Source organism: Hylaeus volcanicus, chromosome 7 (genome assembly GCF_026283585.1).
Source record: "Hylaeus volcanicus isolate JK05 chromosome 7, UHH_iyHylVolc1.0_haploid, whole genome shotgun sequence".
NCBI lineage: Eukaryota > Metazoa > Arthropoda > Insecta > Hymenoptera > Colletidae > Hylaeus > Hylaeus volcanicus.
In genome coordinates this window covers 19507261-19530807 of record NC_071982.1, presented here as the reverse complement: position 1 = coordinate 19530807, position 23547 = coordinate 19507261, and the positions used below count along the sequence as shown (strand labels likewise).

The following is a 23547-nucleotide window of genomic DNA, read 5'->3' as shown; positions in this document are numbered from 1 at the left end:
CGTCTTAGGACAAGCTTTATTCGATTCTAGCTTCAGGTCGCCTGCATTTATTCTATAGGAAAAAGGAATTTAGAAAAGAGAACATTATATCTCCATATCTGAATCTTTGAAGCGTTTCATTCCCATTTTATGTAAACATTGTATATAACGTTCACCCCTTTCAACGTCTCATAACTTTATCCTCATTGTAGAAAGTTTCCCGTAGAAGAGGAGTGAAAGTGCAGTCAAAGAGGATACAGAAATACGCAATTACAAGACTAAAATGAGTTTGATTAACGTCATGCAAGCAATCTACCTTTCCAGTGACGATTTCAACGAGAGGGCTCGCGCAGTGAATTGCTTTGCAAGATAAGAAAGCTGCGAGACTCGAATCGTTTCGCGAGAAAATAAACAAAACAAACGTGCACTTTAAACGCAAACATTTGACGTACTTGGCCCTAATTCTGCGAGGAATTTCATCCCCCGGTCGGGGCGCTGTTAATAGCGAAGATTCAACAACGAGTTACTACGTTTTCAGAGCCACTTCGGCCCCTGTAAAAGCCCCTTCTTCGTCGTTTCTCGCGGATAAAGTGGCAGTGAGTTTTCGTCCGAAGCCGTGTTCATTAAGACGTAAGTTCCTCCGACGCAACTCGAGTCAATCTTGCGCTGCTTAATAATACGAATAATAAGACGTTAAAACGAGGTTGCTACCGCGTCGAAACGTCCCGTCGTATTTAAAGCTGAAGGAGTTCCCGCGAGGAGGACAGTGTCAAAACGTTTCCTCTCCTCGTCTTTCGACGTTTTCGCCCCGGTGAATAATTTCCAACCGCGGTCTTGGAAACAACCTTTTTACGATTGTTCGTTTGCGAGCGCCATCGTCGACGGGCAAGAATCGCGCGTAAACGAATTTACGGCTTCCCTACGAGCGTTTTAATTCCCTGTTGTCTCGAGAGAGGAAAAACGGAAGTCTCTCCGCGTCTTACGGAGTGCAGCTCTCGCTATTGGCACAGCTTGTTATAAAAATAATGGATCTATGTAACAAGGACGCGGAGAAAAGCAAGAGAAACCGCTCGAGGGAATACGAGAACTTTAATTGCCGCGTCTCTCGTTGCATAAGACGGCTCAAAGTTAAAGACTTCCTTTCAGCTTGTAATTTACCGAGATTCTCATATTCTTATCAGCTTACACGATTACAGAGACCGAATCGCTTTGGTTCGGGACGTGTCGTAAATAATTACTCGAGACAAATAAGGGCACGCGTTACGTACCGACTTATGATTTTACAATCGCATGACGCAAGGTGCAGTTAAGGGGTTAAACACCGAGATGACCTTTCGGAGATGTACAGGCTTCCTTCATAGTGTGATGTCCGGTTCAGTTTGATACCTCGATATCGGAGACAGGAAATAGGGTATCGGTAGATTTGGAATGAGCCAGGAATTAGTAAAGGAAAATATTTACTGTGAGTGATAGCGCTATTAGGTTCGTCGTTTTATTTTTTTAAGGACAGCGCTACTGTTTGATGAACACGTGTAAAGGTCTGTCGACTCATTCGTACATTTACAGCCGGAACAAATGGAATATCGTGCAGCAATAAATTTTTAGTTCTGGAAGGACTCTTCACCTTCGATTAGAACAGTAGAAAGATGAGTTGCTGAATTTAAACGTGGTCGTACAAGGCTCGACGACGATCCACGTGAGGTATTCGAGTTGCAATACCCAACGCTGTTCGTTATAGCGATACGAAATTCAAGGGGAATAGAATTAAGCAAGTAACGTCCTCGAACGCAACTCTCTCAGTGTCTTTCCAACACCTTTTCGAGACTTCTCCTCTCGCGACCAGCTTATCGACTTTGTGTAATCGAGTGGTCAATTCAAAGGGGTTCGCCTCGAGAGTGGAAAAATTCAGGCAACCGGAAGAAGTGCGAGAAAGGGGCGAAACGCAGGCGGCGGGGGTGTAGCCGGGAGAACCGCGGAATTAAAACGTACCGCAAGCGCGGGAGGAGCAGGACGAAGGGAAACAAACGCCGATGGTATAAAAGGAAACCGTGGAAAAAGGAGAAAAGAAAAAATACGCGGGAAACAGAATTAGCAGCGAGTATTTTCTCGCTCGTGGCTGCGTGCGTCGGTGCGAGAGGGAAAGCATACAAGGGGCGAGCGAGAACCGACGCGTCGGGGGGAAAATGGAAAACAAAAAGGAGAAGCGGGGCCCGAATGAATTTTCCGCAACTACCGGCGCGGGGAGAACCGATGTGTCCGCAACGATGTTTCGCGAAGTTCACGGCCGTTGGTGGGTTGTAAATCGGATTCTATTGTTGATTCTATTGAACGATTCAACCGAGAAAACAAAGTTTTCGGACGATAAGTCGCGGCGAAGTCTGCGAGGGAGCGCACGAAACGCGTTCGTTGCTTTTTCGTCGGTTTATCGTCGAAACTAGTTTCCACGGTGGCCTCTGCGTTGATTAACCGACTTCTCATGAATATTTTCGTATCGTCTGCGACCGTGTTCGACGCGTACGAACAGCGCAACAGAGGAACAAGCGCTGAATATGTGCACGCCGCGTGGGGAATCGGATCGATATTCCGGTTTTGTTGTGCGATTAATTATACCCATTAGCGAATCGTACTCGTCAATAAACGCGGACCGAGTCTGGGCATAATTTAATTTACGATCTAACAACGATCCTGTTACAATTGACGCGTCGCGCGCAGTAAACGCGACAACGGCTAATGTTGCGCGAAAATCGCCGCGTTTCGTGTAACCGTTGATATTCGCACGCGATTCCGCGCTCGTGATCCGCGATTTACACTTTTACGTCATCGATCACTTACGCGAGCAATTGGAATTCGGATGTTCCGAAACGTGTTATTGGCGCGTGCATGGAATAGTCCTTTTTCGTAGGAGGTACCGATAGTTTTCAAAGGAAGAGTGAACGGTGTGTTCGTAGGTAGTATATGGACAGATCGAGAAAGTAGATTTAGGGGCAGGAGATATCTTTCTTTTTTTCTGTTTTTCTTTTTGAATGCCAAGACAAGACACGTTGTCAACAACCCTAACAGCACCGACGATAACGAAGTTCGAAGAGTAACGATCAGCCAGGTTGCTAATTGCAAGTAATCGAAGTATCGATTACGCACATTCAGCATTCCAACGAGATTTTTTCGTCGCGGCAATCATAAACCGCCGAGCAATCAATTTGCGTATTGAATGGGCAACGTTAATGATCCAGATGTACATAAATGATCCGTCGTCCGCCGCTAATTGATCCAGAAGCCATCGTCATTAGGTATCGGCGTTTAATGTGATTAAGTCGCCGAATTCGTACGCGATAGCACGCCGCGTCGCTCTTCCCATCCGCAATGAAACGGTAACCGATCAAAAGCTCCGCATTACTTATGGCTGATTGATCGATAGAACCCTCTCCTCTCCGACCACCCCTTCCTCTCTTTCCTCCTTCTTTCTCTTCGCCCCCTCTCCCATGCCGAAGCTTCAATTCAACTACGTGCTTTCGATTCTCGGTAATTACGATCGAGACCTCGGTCGCAAATTCAATTCGATCCGTAGCTCGCAGCTTCTGTTTGGCCGTCGGTTATCGTTTATCGAATCGTGCTCGCACGCTGCGATATATAGGACCCATGTAACCGGCCTCGAATTATTTTGTTTTTTATGTAATGAGTTTACTTATCGTTATGTTTCATTAAATTTATTATTTCCACCGACTTAAATATACGTGAAATTACGAAAAAAAGTAGTCAAAAAAGTAGTACTCAAACGAGAAGATATCAGCCATGGATTTTCACTTAAAAGCACTTATCTTTCGTCTGAAGAAACATTACTTCCCTTTCGTTACCGATTTCTTTGAAAAATTCTTCTTCCTGTCTTCGCACTGATTTCTTTTTAATTGAATTAAAAATCCATAAAATTTCACCAGGAAATTTCACCTTCGACAATTTATTCTTATCCGAGACAAGTCCGTCGAAGTAGATTTCCAGCCAGCAATTACCCCACAGTGCGTCGATTCCAGTTGCATCTGGTCGAATAATCGTCGAGCACTTCCCTTGATCGAACTTTATCGAAGCCAGTCGCCTCGCTCGAATACGTCCTGCGCTAATCTTCTCAGCCGAGCTTCGCAAACGTGAAATTTATGCATGCGAAAGATTTTGCACCTTGCAGGATGGCTGCCTCGCGGTTTTCCCCCCCGTGACCCAGTAATCGGTGATCGATATTTACGAGCGAAGCGTTCGAACTTCTAATTCATCGCCGAAACAACATCATACACCGAATAAAACGCAGTGTTCGTGCTCCTGATACCAGAAGACACGTTGCAGTACAAATTTTCTTTTCTCGAGTCCCTCTAATTTGAATACCAAGTTCCAAGGATCGACTAAAAGCGCTTACGTAAGAAAAATCAAGATTAAAGTGTGCGCAAGATTAAAAACCGGGTCAGTCGACTCTTTGCAAGTCTCTCTATACAAAGTCGACCCTTTGGGGCTCTTTACCAGCTTTTCGCGCGAACTGGCGAGAGGAAAGCCGTTGCTCTTACGATCAACCTGTTCGTCGGGGCTTGCAATTTTCGCGTGCATCGATTATCAGAAATAGCCGAGCCTCGTCGACCCGTTTCCTTGCCCCCTCTCCATTCGCCGCGTTCAAACGTCGCAATCTGAAACAAAGGAAAACTTTCGAACGTGTTCGACGTTTTCGGAGGATCGTCCTCTTCGTTTCCTTTCCTTCCTGGGCGGCGATAGGCCCCAGTCGATACCACGCCGATCGATTGTCATTTCGACACCGTGTAATATCCGACTAGCACGAGACTCGGCTTTCGTTTTCTCTCCTCGACGCGCTATCGCCGCCGATGATAACGAGGGGGCCTCGCGAGCCACTCGAGAACTTTAAACCACTCCAACCAACGACTTTGCCGCGCTTTAACAAACAACCTTTCGCTCTGTTTATTTTAAAAATTATTTTTTTCTCTGGAATAATTACTTTTCTGTGGGTTTCAACGCTCGGTGTATCAAAAAATCTGGTATTATGCAGCTGAGCAATCAGTTCTACAATTTCATATTTCAGAACAAAAATGATTCAAGTATCCAAAGAAAATTTTGTTCTAAGAATTGCGAATCTCCTGCTAATTACAGATGCATTTAGCGTTACGTGTTTATAGTTCTCCCTTCTCAAGGACATTACCATCACCCGAAACTTTTTCGAGGCACTTAAATTGGTATCTTCGTTCGGCGAAAAGAGTAACAGCAGACTAAAGGTGTCTACTTATCTTCGAAACTTTAAATAGCTTCTCCCCTTAATTCGCGAGTCGCCGCGGCGATAAAAAAAAAAATCCCAGTTAACAAAGCAACGGTTGCTTCTCGAACAGTCGCGGTCCAATTTTCTTTGGAAACGCGGAAACGCTCTCAACCCGCGAATTTCGCGCTCGTAAATGCAAATAACTCTCGGTCGGTGGCTTCGATCGGTGTTCTTTTACCGCCTAGAAAACGCAGACATCGCGAAATTTCCGCCCCGAGGCATAAATTTCGAGTGAAAAGTTAAGCTGCATCTTGAATATTGCACTCGCTTCTTAGCCCCACGCTGCATAAGAAACGACCTCGGTCTTGGGGGATGTATCGGGGTTAACGGGTCAAGGAAATCAAACGCGAGCGCAGGGGTGATTTCGAGGCGGTTCGTTCGATTTTCTAATTTCCGGAAACGCGTTCGCCGACGTGTTCCCATAATGAATGAGGCTTGCGTTCGCCCGCGAGCGTTCCTGAATACTTCCATCGGTTACGGGCCAGACCACGAACGTCTCTATCTGCTTCGGGTTTGATTCTGCTCCGTGAATGAAGTACGTGACGTCAAAAGCTCTTTCGACGGGGATGGACGAGCTCAGGCGATGTAGAAATTCGAAACAGTCGCGATGATTGAGGTCATCGCGGCTTCGGGGGACCGAGTCACTTCCGGTGGGGGACGATTTTGGTAGTTGGCGACTATTGTGCCTGGGGGATATTTATGTGTGACCCGTGTAGGGTTTGATTAGTATAGATCAGGTTAGGGAAGGTGGTCTCAATTGTTTGGCTTGGGTTACGTTTATTTAAGTTTAGTGTGTTATTGTTATATTTTACGATGTAAATTAAATTCGTAAGGAGTCTAACGTTCCTACTCGATATTTTGAGATTTTATAGAAGTGGCTAATGTAGGTTTCATCGATACCAATATCGACAAATTTGAAAGATTTCCAGATAAATCGTGCCTCTGTACTGTAATACAAAAGATTGAAATTCTTGACCGAATTAAGAGCGTTTAATTCAAAGATCGATCGTTTATGTAAATTGTTGATCACGCCTAGTGTCAGTCACGCCTATGGATCCTAATGTTTCGAGCCTCTCGCGAGGGAAATCATCATTCTACACCTGTCCCGCGTTTAAACGTGGCCAGCAGCTTTCAAATTGGGGACATTCAGGAAAATAGAAAAGGCCAAGAGCGGAATGTGGTAGGAATCCGAGCGGAAAGTGTTTCTCCAGGCGCACGATGGAATCTCCGATCGTTGTTAAGCGGATTTACGGTCGCACGTGCGGACGTTTCACGGGCACAGCGGGGCATATAATGACGTTAAGAGGATCCAGGAGCTCGCGGTTGCCCATGAGCACCGCTCGGACGAAAACTATGCGCCCGTCGACCGATAAATTACCATTCTTCGGCCCGTATGGTTCTTTGGCAAAGAATCGTAGATGCATCGATTCGTTCGGACGATTGACCAATTGTTCGTTTTTCTGCGATCGCTCCGGTGGGCTGTGATATCATTGATAGGAAGGAAAGTTCGTCTCCTCTTTGCTAGATATATCTGTGACGACCTTTCAGCACAGCGGAACGATACGAGTCGTTTGCTGCACATAATCGATCAACTCTACTTTTTAAAAAAATCTTAAATTCGAGTGACAAAGCACTCGATATAGTCATAACATTTTTATTTATAACAACTTTCCTCGATAAATAAAGATTGGCATCGTTAAACGAGAAAATTTGTTTGGCCATTGAATAATAAATAATTCATTTCGGAGGCCACCTTTTTGGTTTTATGGATAACGCACGTTCACTTTCGTACTTTTCATCATCGTTGAAGATTTCTGACTCGAAGCTTTATTGAAATGAGTATTTCGGGCGATATTACGTTATTTTTAGACGTTCTGGAGTCAAGGTCATTCCACACGGTTATCTACGAAGCTCAGTGCCTATAATTATCGACCGGTAACTGTTGTAATCCATTAGCAGGGGTCGTCAAATGAACAGAATCGATCACATTTAACGGACAAACTGTAACATCGAGTGGATTCTGTTTCAGCTACCTGGAGATATACAACGAGAGGGTGAGGGACCTTCTGAAGCCGTCCTCGAGTACAAGCGGATTGAGAGTTCGCGAGCATCCTCGACTGGGCCCTTATGTTCAAGGTACTGACAATCTGAGATCCCTGCCTCGCAATCTACCCGGTCCAATAGTCGTGATCTAGAACCTCTTAAACACAGGGATGGCGATGAGATAAAAGAAAAAAAAGATCGGTTGATTATTGGTTGTGTGTGCATTGAACTTCGTCGTGATTGACTTCGAGATGGTTGCTTAGTATTAGTAGTATTATGATATTATTAGTCTTTTGGAAATTGCACTGTTTAGAAAATGAGACGTATTTTCCTTTTATTCTCGATTCATTGTCTGCGCCTCTAGTGGCCCTATCTATCTAGTTTCTCTATGAGTTCGATCAGTAAACTCCCCAAACCTTCGACATATTCTTCTTCGCAAATCTGGTTTCTGAGTTCTCCCGCTCCTCGCTGCCGCATTTGTTTCTTCAGAATCTTCGCCTTTCCAGGACTGACCCACCACGTGGTCCGCACCCTGGGTTCGTTGATGTCCTACGTGGAAGAAGGAACGAAGGCCAGGAAGACAGCGTCGACCCTGCAGAACCCAAGCAGCAGTCGCAGCCACGCTCTGCTGACCATCGCCGTCTCTCCAGAGTCGTCGGACCTCGCTGTCGGCAGCGGTCACTCCTCTTCGAGAAGATCGCGAGGCGGTAGCAAGCTGCGATTAGTCGATTTAGCGGGCAGCGAAAGTGCGGCCACGTGCAGCGGCGTTCATCGACTGAAGGTGAGTCACTCACTAAAAATAATGGCGCGGGGCTCTAAGCACCCAGGGAACCGGGGATCGATAATCCCAGGGAACGTTTTCAAAATTTCTCTGACAGGATCCGAACGCCTTCGAACGTTTCAGAAGGTGTAGAACTAACCGTCTTTGTTTGAGTTTCAGCGGTGTCCACGAGAGAAGTACCATAGTTTAATATTCGATACTCTGTTTTATCGAAGCGTTATGTGGAATTTAAAAAGTAAGCCGATACACGGTCACAGGTGGCGCACGGTTGACGAGTACTAACTCTTTGAGTGGCAAGGAGCGATATATCGCTGCTCGAAGCTGCAAGTGCTCTATCCGAATGCTTATTTAAAAACCATATCTTCACGTATAACGATTACGAATAAAGAAAAAATAACTGAGAAGATTTATTTCAACAGACGATAAATTCAAGATCAAGTTTTTGTGAAAACGCTTTCTTTATACAAATTTATTTTCTGTTGAACCTATAACGTTTCATTTTCATCATTTCGCTGACGAAGAAACATGTTTTTGGTGTCACGTACAAATTTCATGAACCTTAAAATAAAATTGACCGAAATAGACATTTTTGTTTACGATCGTGTGTCTTTGCTTAGAATCGTCTGGCATTTATCTGCCACTCAAAGGGTTAAATATATTTATGTTCGACTCGTTAGCGGTCCTGTTTTCTTATAATGCATGTCGATTAGTACGCGAAAGCCGTGGTCGACGGAGCGTTCCAAGGACCGCGCGCGACCGGAGGCAGCAAGGAAGTATCGCGGAGAAGGAGAGAAAAAAAAAAATTGTGCGCGATGCGTGTCTTTGCAGGAGGGTGCGAATATAAACAAGAGTCTAGTGGCTCTAGGGAACGTAATATCAGCCCTTGCGGAGAGAGGCTCGGCCGGAAGTGGTCCAGGCAGGAGGTTCATCCCTTATAGAGATTCTTCGCTTACTTGGCTGTTGAAGGACGCACTTGGCGGAAATGCCACTACCATTATGCTCGCCAGTAAGTGTCTTCCCTTTGATCTTCCCTTCTTCTGCTCTTACTTTTCCCACCCTCGCGATCCGTAAGCTCGACCTGTCCTCCTTTCTCTCTTTATCGCGTTGCATTTATTTTTAGAAGGTCCTCTCTCTCCCCTGCTATCTTACTCCACTTAAACGATGATTTATACGTCCAATGAGCGGCTTTCTTTTCCCTCTGAATCGGAGGTAATCCGTTTTACGTTCCAGATTCTCCTACGGATCGCCTCGTTCCATCGGAAACACAGTTACCACTCCATTTCACTCTTTTTTTCTCTCTCTCTCTCCTCTCGAGGTCCTGTCGCTCCGAGATCGCGATATTTAATTTGGGAAGACGACTCTGGCTTCCGGGACGCGACAAAAAAATTGCCCGCCGCTTTTTCCATCCCCGACTCTCCCCTCTTGGCATCTTTAACCTCCGACCCCTCCCCCCCCCCCCCACCCGCCCTACTCCCGTCTGTCCCCTTTTCATCCACCACTTAACTCCAGCTTTCCATAAATTCTAGTTAATTGCCAGAGAAGAATTATTATCGCGAGCCTCTGATTCATGAAATTATACCCGCGATACCGGAGCGCCAACTCAGGCTGGATGGTAATTGGTTTAAATGCTTTTCCAGGCGAGCTAAGGCGCGGCCCGGTTAAAATTCGATAACCGTCGCGAAAATGCAGTAACAGGGGGAATCGGTAAATACGAATTCATTTTCAGCTTGTCGACGTAGCAGTCGCGCCCGTCCTCGTAGCTAATCGAAACCGATCGCTTCACTACTTGGTAAACGTGAAGGATTTCAACGTTCACGCGCAGATTACTCGTAGACAGACGTAATTCGTTCGCACTTTTCACCGTAGGTTGAAAATCACGCGGCAACGAGTTGCGCGAACGTGAATCGGTATCTTGGTGCGACGGAGAACGTTCGACACTAGAGTATTGCAAACAGGACGGTCGTAGATTTGGTAGAATTTGAACCGTAGTTAGATACCGCACGTAGAAGAGACTCTAAGTACACATCGACAGAAAGTAAGCGATTACGTAGTTGGTAAAATAAAAGGACGAAGTAAGTCTCGATCTAGGTGGAACTCGTTCGAAGGAAAAGTGAGTTTATGTATGATTCGACGACTCCACCGTTTTCGCGAAAGCCGTCCCGATATAATTATCGCCAGAAAAACGATCGGTTAATTACCACGGGAAACGAAAGAATTGCCAAATATTCGTATCACGTCGGAGACGCGTATAATTAATCGCGGCGAAATATTCCAAACCGCTGATCATCGACGGCTAATTGAATTGCTAATAGCATTCGGGTTTATTATCAGCGAGGGGTGGGACGTTTAATATTCAGTGTCTGCGTTTATGATTGACCGCGTATGGAACGGTAGACGATCACCCTTCGCTTCCCCTCCCACGATCACCAACCCACACGTCACTTTGTCAAGCTGAATCGTGAATGTAGTCGCTGACGTTTTTCACAGCGCGCAAGATAAGAAAGCGAGGCAACGAAAATGATCCAAATGAAACTTTTTTAAAATTCCGATCTTAAGTTACTCAGAATTTTTTTACATCTTAGATTGGGGCCATCGAGGCTCATCTGAATAATTCCCTGACGAATAAATGTGTGTTCGTGGATTATTCCAATAAAATTTTCTCCGCCTCGCGACACCGGAAACACCACTGATTTTTCGACGCCGCTGAATCGCGTCCGAGTTTCGCGCCAGCGCGTTTCAATTTAAATCGCGAACAAAACAAATGTTTATTTAATCGATCGTTGCGGCCTGAAATTCAATTAGTCTTATGTATCGTTCCGCGACACGGGGGCCTGATTCGCGGTAATATTTTATCCGGGCAGCGAATCACCGCGATTAATTATCGAGCGGCTTATCGCGGTTTGACACGCGGAAAAATGATACGCGACGCCGTTCCGAATGGCCGATTCGTGATCAACGTTCGCTGTTTGATGCTGAATGCTCTTATTTCATGGACAGGTAGAAATTGCCAAGGCAGTTGGAATAGATAGGCGCTAAGATTCTGAGATGGACATTTAATAAATTATCAAGTATGTTTCGTAGATAGGTTGAAAATTGAAGCTAGCGCTGGTAGGAGTATGATTAATAGGATTATTCATTTCTTGACGTTTCGGTTCCAGATACACTGACCATCGATTTTTCTTCGGCACCAAATATATTTCACATAAAGTAGAAAATTAAAGCTAATTATATTAGGACCACTCTATTTAGTTTTACAATTTCGATGAACTACCTTAGGAAGAGCATATCTGCCAGAAACATTGACCATGAATTTTTCTTCAGCACCAAATATATTTCACAAATAAGTAGAAAATCAAAGTGAATTCAATTAGGCCCATCACATCTACTTTGATCATTTCGATCAACAACCTTAGAAAGAGTATATTTCCCACAGTCAGCCAGCGTTAATTTCAGTTTGACGTCGACTATCATGATTACGAATGAAGCATCCATAGGTGCCAATAGCGCGCGATTACGGAATCTGTCGAGCGCCAGTACGCGCCGGGAGTGTATCACGAATCGAATGAATTAATTACAGTGAATTCTCTCTACTATGATCGCTTGCAGCAATATCACCCGCCAGCGGAAGTTACAACGAGACCGCGCACACGTTGCGATTCGCGCAAAGAGCGCAGAGCGTGGTCAATCGACCAGTGGTCAACGAGGATCCCGTGGCGAGGGTCATCCGTGAGCTGAGGGCGGAAGTGGCGAGGCTCAAGTTGCTCCTACTGGAAAAAGTAAGCGCCAGCAAAAATCTATTATTGGAGAAGTTCGTTCTGCATTCAAATACATCCATCCTTTTAATCAAATTTAAATAAAAACATCAGCTCTTAAACAGCTGATGAATATAAAAATAAATCAACCAGTATCCAATGGAATCCCTTGTGGGACCCAGGGAAAATGACCGATCGCTTATTTATAATCCACACTGATTCCTGATAACGTCAGTGGAAATATCCATATTTCCCAATATTTCCATCCTTTTATTCGATCTATCTATAGCGCAGAAATTTAAGTATTAAGTCTATTCGACATTTAAAATCTTACATGATTCGAGTTCAGATCGGTTCCTATCTTTGGTAAAATTTTGGCAGATTAAGTGCTACCTCATTTGTATCACACATGCCAAGTTAAATGAATGAGCAAAGAGCGTTAATAAAATATTCTTCGTCACCCATCAGACAAATATAAATTAATCACCCACCAAAACTGTGAATTGCGCCTAAGGATACCTATTCGTAACTGAATCTGATTTGCGATCACAAAATCGCGCGTTTGGCTAGAACGAATCGCGTCTGGTTTCCGGTGGTCCTACCGGAGGACAAATCGCGGGAGTTTATTATCGAGTAGCCGGGACATAAACTCGCGCCGAGCCGTCATTACGCAAATGGAATGCGGGAATCATTTATTTGATACTCATTGAACGACCGCCCCGCGTTCTCGACGCGATCGAACGATTGCTGATAAAATACAGTTCGCAGGTGTGCGCGCTTAATGAGTGATCCGTATTTCCATTCGGTTTATCGGGTTTTGGCAGGTTTTACGGTATCTTTCGGTTCTCGTGCATTATGTAATCGGTCGTTAATTAATTTCGTCCACTTCCCCTGTTCGCGGGCCCATTACCGATAGTCATTATTCGAGCTGCCGCGTCGGTTTTCCCATTGCGAGTAGTCGCAATTAGTCTAATCGAGGTCGATACACGAGTGGTTATGTGTGTTGCAGAACATCGACAGCAACGCGTGTTGCTGTTGGAAGGATCAAGCTAAAGATCTCGAGTACAGAGGATTGAGAAAGGAGGAAGAAGAGCAGGACGTGGACTCGAGATCTCGGGAGAGCCAGACGGAAACGAAGATCGAAGAAACGAGGTCCAGGAGCATCGTCCTCGTTCGAAGATCCAACTCCACCGACAGCGTCGTTGGCTGCGAGCCTGGCGCCTTCCTCAAACGGTTCGGTTCGTGCGAGATCCTCGCGAGGGATCGTTTCGAGAGCAACTATAACCGCGCCAAGGTGACAGAGTTGAACGACGAGGTCCAGGAGTCCGTCTTCGTCGATATCCCCACGCTAGTCGCGGTTCTCATCAAGCCGGACGACTCCTTGCAAGACTCCTCGGCGCAGATAGAGGAGATCTGCTCGGACGAGGCGACCGAGGACGCGATCGACGTCGAGTTCATCGAGGCCGGGAACGATCGCGAGGTGTTCGAGGAGCAGGAAAAGCAGGAGAGCATCGATGATCGAAGCAGCTCTGTTAATTTCTGTCACGCGTCCGGGGACAACGAGGCGTACGTTTACCGGACCTGTGATTTACCAAACTTCTCGAGGTCAGGCTCGAACCTGAACGAGAAGCCCAGATTTCGTAAGCAGGATTCCGTGGACATCCTGCCGACCTCTGTCCTATCAAACTTACACACGTCCAAGAAATTCGGCTCGGTTGAAACCATCCAGAAGAAGAAGGAGCCTTTATTTCCGTTAGAGAGATCCCACACGAATCTAGAGAAACGTTCGGTGGTCTCGGACAGAGCCAAGAAGCTAAACAACATCCGAGAGATCGACGATCGGAAGAACGGTAGCAGGAATGCTTGGAGAGGTAGCAAAGATCAGCTTCAGAGAAAGAGCAGCAACGATTCGGACAAGAGTTTGAAGGAAGCAGCTGGCCAGATAGGAGCGAAGTCGAAGAACTACGCGAGGAAGCCTAGCTTGGAGAACCTGAAGAGGAAGACGAGCAAGGACAGTAGCTCGAGCAGCTCGAAGGACGAGCAGATCCTCATCTCGAATTTAGGAAAACAGAGGAAGGACTCCCTAGAGCAAGAGTTGCCATCCGCCAGGGCTCACACGCCTATACAGCGTGCGAAGCGGTCTGAAATCGTGGCTGCAGTCACGGAGAGGCTGTACGCCAGTAGAAAAGCTGCCGAGGAAGCTTCCGGTGTCCGATCTCCTCCAGAGAGCATCGAAGGTAAGTCGGTTGCGAAGATGAAGCTTCAGGAGATCTCGAGAAAGATGCTGGGCAAACGAAGACGTGTCTGCGTGGACACGCAGACTGATATCGTAAGGACCGTTCGCACGAAGGACACCGCGTCCTTGACCGAAACGCCCCAGGTGATCCACCAGGACGTTGGAGTCCTGACGGACGATCACGAAGTCTACGAACCGTTCGACAATCAAAGAACACCCGTTCTTCGAGTGAAAGAGATCGCCACCTCGACCGACAAGCCCAAAACGAGCATCGTCAGGTGCAGAGACGTCGCCAGTCTGGCAAACGATCTAGAAGAGTTCGACTACGAGATCCACTCCCCTCGAAACGATTCAGGGATCCTGTCGGACGATACCCAGAACTACGCAGAGAGCAATCTATCCAGCACGGAGGTGTCGGACATTTGCCAGGAGGCAGACAGAAGAATACACACCGACAGCTCCACCAACACCCTCTACTCGTCCTGTCGCAGCTTCGCCGTTCAAACCCCTCGTCTAGATCCTCAGCATCGACGAAAAGTCGAGAACAAAGCTCCGGTATGTTCCAGGCAGTGCTGCAATCCCGCTCCAGAGCCTCAGAACCGTTCTCCGGTCGACAATCCCGAGAAAAGCGTCATCTCCATATCTCTACCTGACACGATCAACATCACGATCGAGAGTAGCAGCGGCCTCGAGTCCAGGATCGCCGTAATGAGCAACCTTGAGCAGGAAAAGCAGAAGTCGAACACGAAAGACGGGGAAGTCCAAACAGACGCGTTCAACGACGTAGGTAACGAGGCGTTCCGTTCGGACCTCGCAAGATCCACGCTCAGTCAGACCGACGGCAGGGTGTTCAGGATCGAGAACATCTTTCAGGATCCTAACAACGCGTCCAAGGTCTCCAAAGCGAACGTGACCGCGGAGGGGACGAGGATGAGGAATTCCATTACTCTGAGGAATTCACTGGGGACTTCGTACGTGTCCCAACCTAAGAAGAGCGAAGACCCTGGCTCGTTGGCATGCGGACGTCACGGTGAAGGATTTATCAGGGATGGATTAATCACGGAGGCGTTCATCACCAAGAAGCGAAGCTTCAATTTCAGAAGGCCTAGCGCTGCTGTTTACGACGATCAGTGGAGGAAGTGGGCGACTCCTGAGCCAGTAAACACGATTCGTTCTATCGATTACGCGAGAGGATTAGAAACTATACCAGCCACTTGGCAACTGGGGCCCAGCGAGATTCCGGTAGCCGGTTTCGCTGTGTCCTGCGCGAACTGTGCGAACTCCGCGGAAAACGGTGGGACGTTGCAACAATACCAGACGAGCGCCAGCGATGTTACGAATGGAGAGACGTCAGAGGCGAAGCCTTCGTTCTTCACGGTGCTGGAGACAAACAACAACGTGGAACACGATCACAGTTTCTCCGACGACAGTCTGGACTACAACGAAAGCAACGCGTTCAGCCAGGCGATGACGACGAAGCCAAAGCAAGCGGATTCTCGCGAACAACGAGAGAGCCTGTGCCCACCTGATGTCGTAGCTCATACGAAAAAGGATTGTCCCAAGTCAGTGAGTCCTGAAAACGTCGAATTGGTCGACACGGACGACACCCACCTGGAGCTGCCTAAGATGAAGCTCGCAGAGTCGACGGAGATCGTTCAGATACACGATTACGAGTCGTTGATTCTGGGCAGACCTTGTTACAGTTACGAAGACGTCAACGAGGAGCTCGACGCTCCGTCCAATCGAGAAAGCAGCGCCGGGAAGAAGAAGGTATCGTTCTCGAGTTTCAGCGTCCCCGAAAACAGGGTAGTTCAGGCTCGAGAGGACTCGAGGCAGGGTTCGCAGGCTATTTTGAAGTCCATCATCAAAAAGAAGAAGAAGAGAAGTTCGCCGGAGTCGTCGAGTGCCGTTCAATCGTCCAATGACGAGACCGACGATTCCCAGCAGGGTGAAAAGAGCAGCTTGACATCGGAGAGCGATTGGAGAGAGGAGATACCGTCGACCAGCTTCGAGGAGAGGGATGGTCAGGGCTCGGTGGACTTTGGAAGGGACTCGAAACAGAAGAAGGTGAAGTTCTCCGCGGAGGAGTTGTCGGAGAACACGTGCAGCGAGTCTGACAGCTGCGAGAACGCCGAGGACGACGAGGAGGATCTATCGTACGATCGAGCGACGAGGAACATCATCGAGGAGTACCTCGGCGAGGCGGCGACCTTCATGAGGAACCTGAACTCCATCAACGAGTACGTGAACATCGCGGGAATGCTGCAGAGGTAAGGGAACCGTCCATGTTAACGCATTGTTGACCGGGGATTTTACAACATAATGAATCGCAAGTGCTAACGCGAGTCTACTCGTGACCGGTCAACAATGTGTTGAAAGTTAAGTTTCAATTCTGGACCTACGAAAATATGAAAAGTAAATTGACTTTTTTAAGGTGCACAACATCCACGCCTCCCGAACGAGCGAGAAAACGAGGGACCCGTCGCAGAAGCTGCTCCTCTGCATGGAATCGCGATCATGCAGAGTTCATGGAACGCAAGACCAGCCCCAAGGACGATATCGACGTCAACCTGAAGGATACCGATGGAATCCTTTCCACAGATGCGTACGAAAGGTGTCTAAAGGGTATTCAGAGTCTAGAGGGGTGCATTCGGCGTGTAGGCAAGCACAACGAGTTGCTTCGAGAGAAATACGGTGTCAACTGCGAATCTGCTGGCGCTAGACTGGATTTAGCGAGTCCTAGCACGGATCGTACACCTACGGCGAGCAAAGGCTTCGCGGTTTCTCGTGAAACAGACGTCCCCTTCGTTGGAGGTTCCAGCGTTACCAAAGAGTCCAACAGGAGAAACGAAGAGGATGACCTGGAGAAGAGAATCTTTGATCAGTTGATGAACGTGGCCAATTCGGCTCGTTATCGAGGCTCGGGGAACTTGCGAAACCGTTTCTCCGATCTGTCCGATCTCAAGTCGCCAAGTTCGAGCGCTTATTCGAAATTTCGGCAGGATCGCGCGACGAAGGAGCCATTTCGCGGAGACGTAAGAGGAAGCTTCGACCTCGACGAGACTTCTCCGGACAACGACGAAGCGCAGGACTTCACCAGGTACGAGATCACGGGGAACCTGTCGGTGGCGAGGACTGGCTCGAGCCAAGGGAACGTCGACGACGATTTGGAGGACGAGTTTCTACCTTTGAGAAGATTCGATCGCGCTTTCTGGTCGGTCGACGCGACGAGTGTCGAAAAGAGATTGCAAGGTGATTCGCCGGGCCCTAACAGAAGTTCCACGATCGACTCTGGAATCGATGACAGTTTCTCATTGGAAAAATTGAATTCAGGGACGAGTTTTCCAGTGCAACGCCCTTGGACTGCTGATACGAGGGACAGGTTTCGCGAAATCGATTGTTCGCGAAAAACTAGAGACGATACGAAATTGTGCGGGTGTTCCAGAGATCAGTCGGACCCTGAGAGCTCGAGCGACGTCGCATACTTTAGGGACAAATTGAAACACCCTGGAAGCCCCAGGGCGCGATTCCTGGAGCTTCTGAGAGAGAGACGACGGATAGTCGAGAGCAGCAGAGGCACGAGTGCCTCTTGAACGTTGCGATCGTCTCGTCCAATTGTAAATTGTATTTGTTACATATTTTTCTATTGCAGCGCGATCCTCTGTAAATAACAGAGTCAGAATTTTGTAACGTTTGTCACTGCACTCGAAGATTTCAACTCATCTTCGCTTCTCCTCTGTATCAGTCGCGTCACTCGTCTTGGACACGATGCTAAGAGACCTTCCTTAAAATTCTGCAGCAACTATTCAGTGGGACAGATATTCTCTTGGAAGTCCACTGACAATGAGATCGCCTCGGTCTGTGAAACCGCATGAGTCATGCACGAGTCAGGTCAGTTGACCCAAGATTATGGAACTTCCTTGAGGTAAATATTTATTTTTAATGGACGGACTTATGTAATTTTGTTTTCTTATCGAGTTTATCGCTGTTATTAGCGGCTATGCTCTCTATCAAACACAAGAAAGTGAATTCGGGCTATCTATGTTTCTAGGCTAACAAACGTTTGTTCATGTTTGGAACAGCTAAAATCTATAATTTTATGTGACTCACAGAGTCCACTCAATTTACGAAGGTACAGTGGGTGTAGAATGTATTCGTATACCGATCGATTTTCTAAGAAACTTTTGTGCGAAATTGTAGTTTATTCATTGATTTCGACCATCACTAGAATATATATATAGTCCAAACGAAAATTACTGGCTTATATAATTTGCGAAATTAATAAGAAAATTGAGCTTGTAACATAAACACATCACTTTACTGCTTCGTACGAATTACAAAGCATCAAATTTCCAATAAAGAAGTCCAGTCGCACGTGTTCGAGACGAGTAGAAACGGTTGTTACCGATACCTGGGACAGTAACGATCCGTACGTCGCACTTTTTCACCTGGTCCACTGAGAAATACAGCTCGTCGATAAATGAACCTCCTCCGCTCGATCGGCGCGATATTCGACGGTTAAGGTAGCGAAGGAAAATAGGAAGGCGCAATGCACGTGCTGGCGAACGCATAAAAATCGACGAGGTCGAGGCTCTTGACGCAGTTAGATCCGACGTCGTGCCTTTTTGTCGACGCATATCTGCCTACCTGGCAAACAAGGATCGTTACGCTTGCATCAGCATCAAAGGCAAATACGATGCGCCGAGCGACGGTCACGCGTCGTCAGTTTTCACGGTTTCCCGCGTGTTTTCCGCCATCAACTGTTCGGTTAAACGTCGACCAAGTTGTATCATCGATTATCTGGAATCGTCCACGTGTACGTGTTTACGGCGTGAATTTTTTTTTTTCCGAAACATCAACTCCGAGATTAACCGGGTGATGAAAAGCCAATCATCGACATCGCATGTTTACGCGTTTGTAAATAATGGATCGAAATAAACAACTCGAACGAACGATGTTTTTACCATTAATGCGGCCTTAACCAATCAAAGTATAAAGAGCGAGTTCGTCGTGGACGAGAACAAAGGAAGAAAAATAAATGCGAACGATGAATAGATCCAGAGAGGACGCGACGAGTGGAAGGTATTTTCCAGCGCGATAATTTCCTTTCGATATCGAGACCGTTCGAGCTCCATCGGCCTGGTCGGGGTTATCTTCGACTGGAAGCTTTGGCTACGATCGCGAGTTACGAGGGCTAGTCGATTTCGGGACGCCTAGGAGCACAGTTCGCGGTCAAATAGGCGGAACCGGAGCGGAAAGCAGTTTGCACGAAATCAATCATGGTACATTCGTATTTACCATCGGCGAACCGTCCGGCGAAGTTCGTCGATCGATACCCGGCACGATTCGCGATCGTTTTCGTGGACGTATCGCTTGCAGGCCTCGTGAAAACGAAAAGATCGCGTTCTCGTTAATCGAATCGCGTTCAGTGGAATATTATTATTTCGCGTTATCGCGAAAAACGAAGACAAACACCGCCGCGGCGAATGCAACGACTGGGGAACTATGGCAATCACGAGACTTTGAGTTCCTTGTCAGTTGTGAAAAGAGGTCGAAGGTTGTTCGCGATAACCAATGTCACAGCGATACGCGTTAACCAGCGATTCTATAAGTAATTCGAGCGACGCGCAAACGATCGTAGTCGATTATTCGACGCGTGTTACGTGCCACGGTTGTTGCTCGACCATGAGGGACTTGAATAAGAAATCGAACACGGAGGGCCCCGTCAACGGTCACGCGTGCGATCTAATACCGTACACCGACGGCCTGGAGTCGGCGAACTCTCACGTAACCACCACTGCATCAGCGTTTATAGCTGGGATCTAACCCGCGAAAACGATCCCTCGATCGTGTTTATCGCGGCAATTGGGGAATGGAAGGAATCGGAAAGAAATAATCGAGATGCGATTACGATTTTGCGAGACGGGTTTGACGATTCTATCACCGTTCAAACGCGTCGTGTCCGATTGCCTCGAGTTTCTCGAACGTCTGTTCCCGATACTATCTCGGATCGTGCACGGTTTCGATCGAATCGAACAGAGGTCTCGAGAGAAATCCTCGAATCCTGTGAATTTTTCTGTACAGGACAATGTAGAGCCGTTGGTCGACCCCTTCTGCGTCGAGGAGAACCCGCAGAAGATCACCTTCGAGGACATCACGTCGGCTGCCTTCAAGATCAAGTGCGGCGTGGTCAACACGCCTTGCGTGGTATGTTCTGTGTCTCAGATCTGTGTACTTTGAGATTAATTAGTATTTCAGTCGGCACCCTTCCTGAATCTGTTCGCAAGGATTAATCCTCTTTATCCTACTACAGTTTATCTTGGCTTACCAATATTTATCCTTCTGCATCTTTCGTGAAAGGTTCCTCTCCAGGTTTCCTCGTACAAATCGATACCTTTTACATACCTTGTGTCTACAACTGAGATCTTCGTTAATAACCACGCGTTTATTCTTTCAGCGTTCGCGACTGTCAGAGATGACAGGGATCGACTTGTACCTGAAGAAAGACTTCCTCCAGTTGACTGGGAGCTTTAAAGAGCGAGGGGCGCGATACGCTCTCGTGATGCTGTCGGACGAACAGAAGAAGATAGGCGTGATATCGGCTTCGTTGGGTAACCATGCACTGGCTCTGTCTTATCACGGCTACAAACTGGGAATATCGGTAACGGTGGTGATGCCAGTCGTGGCGCCGATTATGAAGATCACAGCCTGTCGCCAGTACGGTGCCACCGTTATCGTCGATGGCCGCGATATGGGGGAGGCCAAGCGGATCGCCTTTCAATGCGCCAAGGACAAGGGATTGACATACATAAATGGGTAGAAAAGTTGTAATACCAGTCAATAATAGTTTTAAGGGGTCAGAAAGGAATGTCGTTTCTGCGAATGTCATTACTTGTATATCATTCATCAGCTCACTTACCAATTGATTTTTATCGACCAGGTATCGAAAATTTGCACACTAGATAGCAAAAGCAAAAACTTGTTATAGACTTATTTGTTTGAATTTAATGTAGAAGATACGACAATAGATACTTTAAATCTGATTCTTCTCTTCTCTGAAGCGAATCTTCTTGTTGTAAAGGAGATCGATGGATCTATGTTCCAGGTACGACCACCCAGACATCATGGCAGGCCAAGGAACCCTAGGCCTCGAGATCGTCGAACAGGTACCAAACATCGACGCGGTGGTTGTTCCAGTGGGAGGGGGTGGTTTGATAGCAGGGGTAGCTCTCGCAGTGAAGACTCTTCATCCCAACGTAACGATCATCGTGAGTCTGTTTGAATATTTCTTCGTTTAAAAGTTGCCTCCTTTATTTCTTCTCAACTAAAAACGAAAGATTCTCGAACATTCACCCCTTGGAGCATTTATCACACAATTTTTCCTTGCCGTTTCAGGGGGTTGAATCGGAAAGGTGTTCCAGTTTCCACGCGGCAAGGAAAGCGGACCGGCCGATATACACCCCTATAGAGTCCACTTTGGCGGACGGACTGGCGGTTCCCATGGTCGGATACAACGCCTTTGCCACGGCGAACCCGTTGATCGACAAATTGGTCGTGGTGAAGGAGGAGTGGATAGCCATTGCGATCTTGAAGCTGGTCGAAAACGAGAAGTGCATTGTCGAGGGTGCTGGCGCGACCGGATTAGCGGCCATTTTAGCCGGCCAGTTGGACGAACTCAAAGGCAAAAGGTTGTTTGATGTTGCTCGATAGACGTCGACCCTCGACGAGGTCTCTTGACCCTTTGGGAATTAGACATCGCTTGCTCTGCATTGTTCCATCACTTTATCGCGTTACTATAGCATCGCTGAAGCATTTAGTCATCAGGATCAATTTTATTCTCAATGTTACCTATTTTCTGTTTGAATCAGAGTGGTGTTGCCTCTCTGCGGAGGGAACATCGACACGACCATCTTGGGAAGATGTCTGGAGCGAGGCCTGGCAGCGGAAGGTCGTCTTTTGAAGTTTACGGTGACGGTGTCCGATCGACCAGGCGGAATCTCAGAGCTCTGCAAAATGTTGGCCAGCATCGGTGTCTCGATAAAGGACATCATGCACGAGCGAGCGTGGATCATGTCGGATATTTTCAGCGTGGACGTGAAGGTGGTCTGCGAGACCAGAGACAAAGATCACGCCGAGCAATTGAAGGATATGCTGTACCAGAATTATCAGAGAGTCGTATTCGGCACCAGCAACATGTCGTCCCTGAACGTGTAATACCTGCACAGCAGCGGAGACTTCGAAGACCAAGAGATGGATTTCCAGGGACGATCGTCTCGGAAGTTCGCGCAATTTCAGATATTGGATGTGATTTCGAGGGAGATTAGGTAGACTATAAGAGTAGTCCACGAGTGTCTTGTTTTGTCGAGGATAATGCTGAACTCTGAACAATAGTGGAAGAGAGCTTGAAATTGGATGTGGACCCAAGGTGACTCACCATGAATTTTCATTTGTTACGAAATACTCTAGCTGCAGGAGACATACCGTTTAAATTTCATCGATTTCCAACGCACACAGAGATAATTGTACCATTTTCTCCACTGAAATTCACGCCTACAGGATCCTTCCTTTACTCAGGCAATCTCACTACATCGGTCTCCTACGTTAGTTTTAATATTAATCTCAGACTTTTTCATACCGTCAAAAGTAATTCATACGTTCGGCTCGTCAACTTTTCCTCTCCCAAGTGCATCGCGCGCAAACGATGGATCGATAGCCCAAAATTTGAGTGCTGGCCATTCGCACATCTCGCGTAACACGGACGTGTGAACGTGCAACGCGGAAATTTATTGTTCCCGCGACCGAGAGACAGGAACGTAGCGAAACGCGCGCGGCGTGTCTGTTTCCTAGTTTCACGGTGCAGCGCGGTAACGTGTTGCGCGATGCTTCCGGTTTACGCGGATATGATTGGGTTTTTGCGTAAGCGACCGATCGTAAAGCGTGCATTTACGATCTTGATTACCGTTGGGACAGAGCGTGCGACGAGCTGCGTGTTTAACAACTGCGAACACCGAGTCCCGGTGAGCCGCGCATTGTTCTTGGTGGACGACACGGGAAAAATGCCAGATGTGTTCTGACCTAGCGAAAGGTGGGCGATGTATTCGCGAGTAATTTACAACTGTACAGCATTTGTTACACGATTCTCGCGAATTACGCGAACGCGAATAAACACGAGTAAATATAATATTACGTAACCGACGCTGGTTCATTTTTCTGGACCCCTGAAGAAACATTTTTAAATATTTTCTCGCGGTTGTTCTCTAGAAATATTCTTCTTCTGGGCTGAGTCAATTATCTACGGTTTTAAAGAGATAATAAAGAAGGGAGAGGGGATCGGTTCTGTTAGAAAATTCACGGTACAGCGGCATAATATTATTTCGCTCGTCTCTTCTTCGAAGAAACGGATCTTAATATCACTCTTGCCGGGGTCAATTTTAACCAGGTCGCGTAGATGGAGTAT

At 47.1% G+C, this 23547-nt stretch overlaps 2 protein-coding genes across 4 annotated transcripts in view; both read left to right on the top strand.

Annotated features, from left to right (window-relative positions):
• Positions 1 to 19083, top strand: part of LOC128879541 (uncharacterized) — a 28208-nt gene extending 9125 nt beyond the window's left edge. Inside the window, exons 4-9 of the mRNA XM_054128785.1 lie at positions 7308 to 7414; positions 7828 to 8102; positions 8931 to 9108; positions 11709 to 11878; positions 12864 to 16360; positions 16525 to 19083. Of these exons, the coding sequence (XP_053984760.1) occupies positions 7308 to 7414; positions 7828 to 8102; positions 8931 to 9108; positions 11709 to 11878; positions 12864 to 16360; positions 16525 to 17683 (5386 nt within the window). The 3' untranslated portion in view covers positions 17684 to 19083. The remainder of the gene's footprint in view (positions 1 to 7307; positions 7415 to 7827; positions 8103 to 8930; positions 9109 to 11708; positions 11879 to 12863; positions 16361 to 16524) is intronic.
• Positions 19084 to 19231: 148 nt separating this feature from the next.
• Positions 19232 to 23285, top strand: LOC128879542 (L-threonine ammonia-lyase). 3 transcript variants are annotated; one of them, XM_054128788.1, is made up of 6 exons: positions 19232 to 19372; positions 20175 to 20297; positions 20548 to 20906; positions 21196 to 21358; positions 21486 to 21778; positions 21959 to 23285. In XM_054128788.1, the coding sequence occupies exons 1-6, from the start codon at positions 19370 to 19372 to the stop codon at positions 22302 to 22304; spliced, it is 1287 nt and encodes a 428-aa protein (XP_053984763.1). In that variant the 5' UTR covers positions 19232 to 19369; the 3' UTR covers positions 22305 to 23285. The 3 variants fall into 3 exon arrangements, with proteins under 3 accessions (XP_053984763.1, XP_053984761.1, XP_053984762.1); XM_054128786.1 differs by lacking the exon at positions 19232 to 19372 and adding an exon at positions 19720 to 19877; XM_054128787.1 differs by lacking the exon at positions 19232 to 19372 and having other exon boundaries at positions 19725 to 20297.
• Positions 23286 to 23547: the final 262 nt, after the last annotated feature.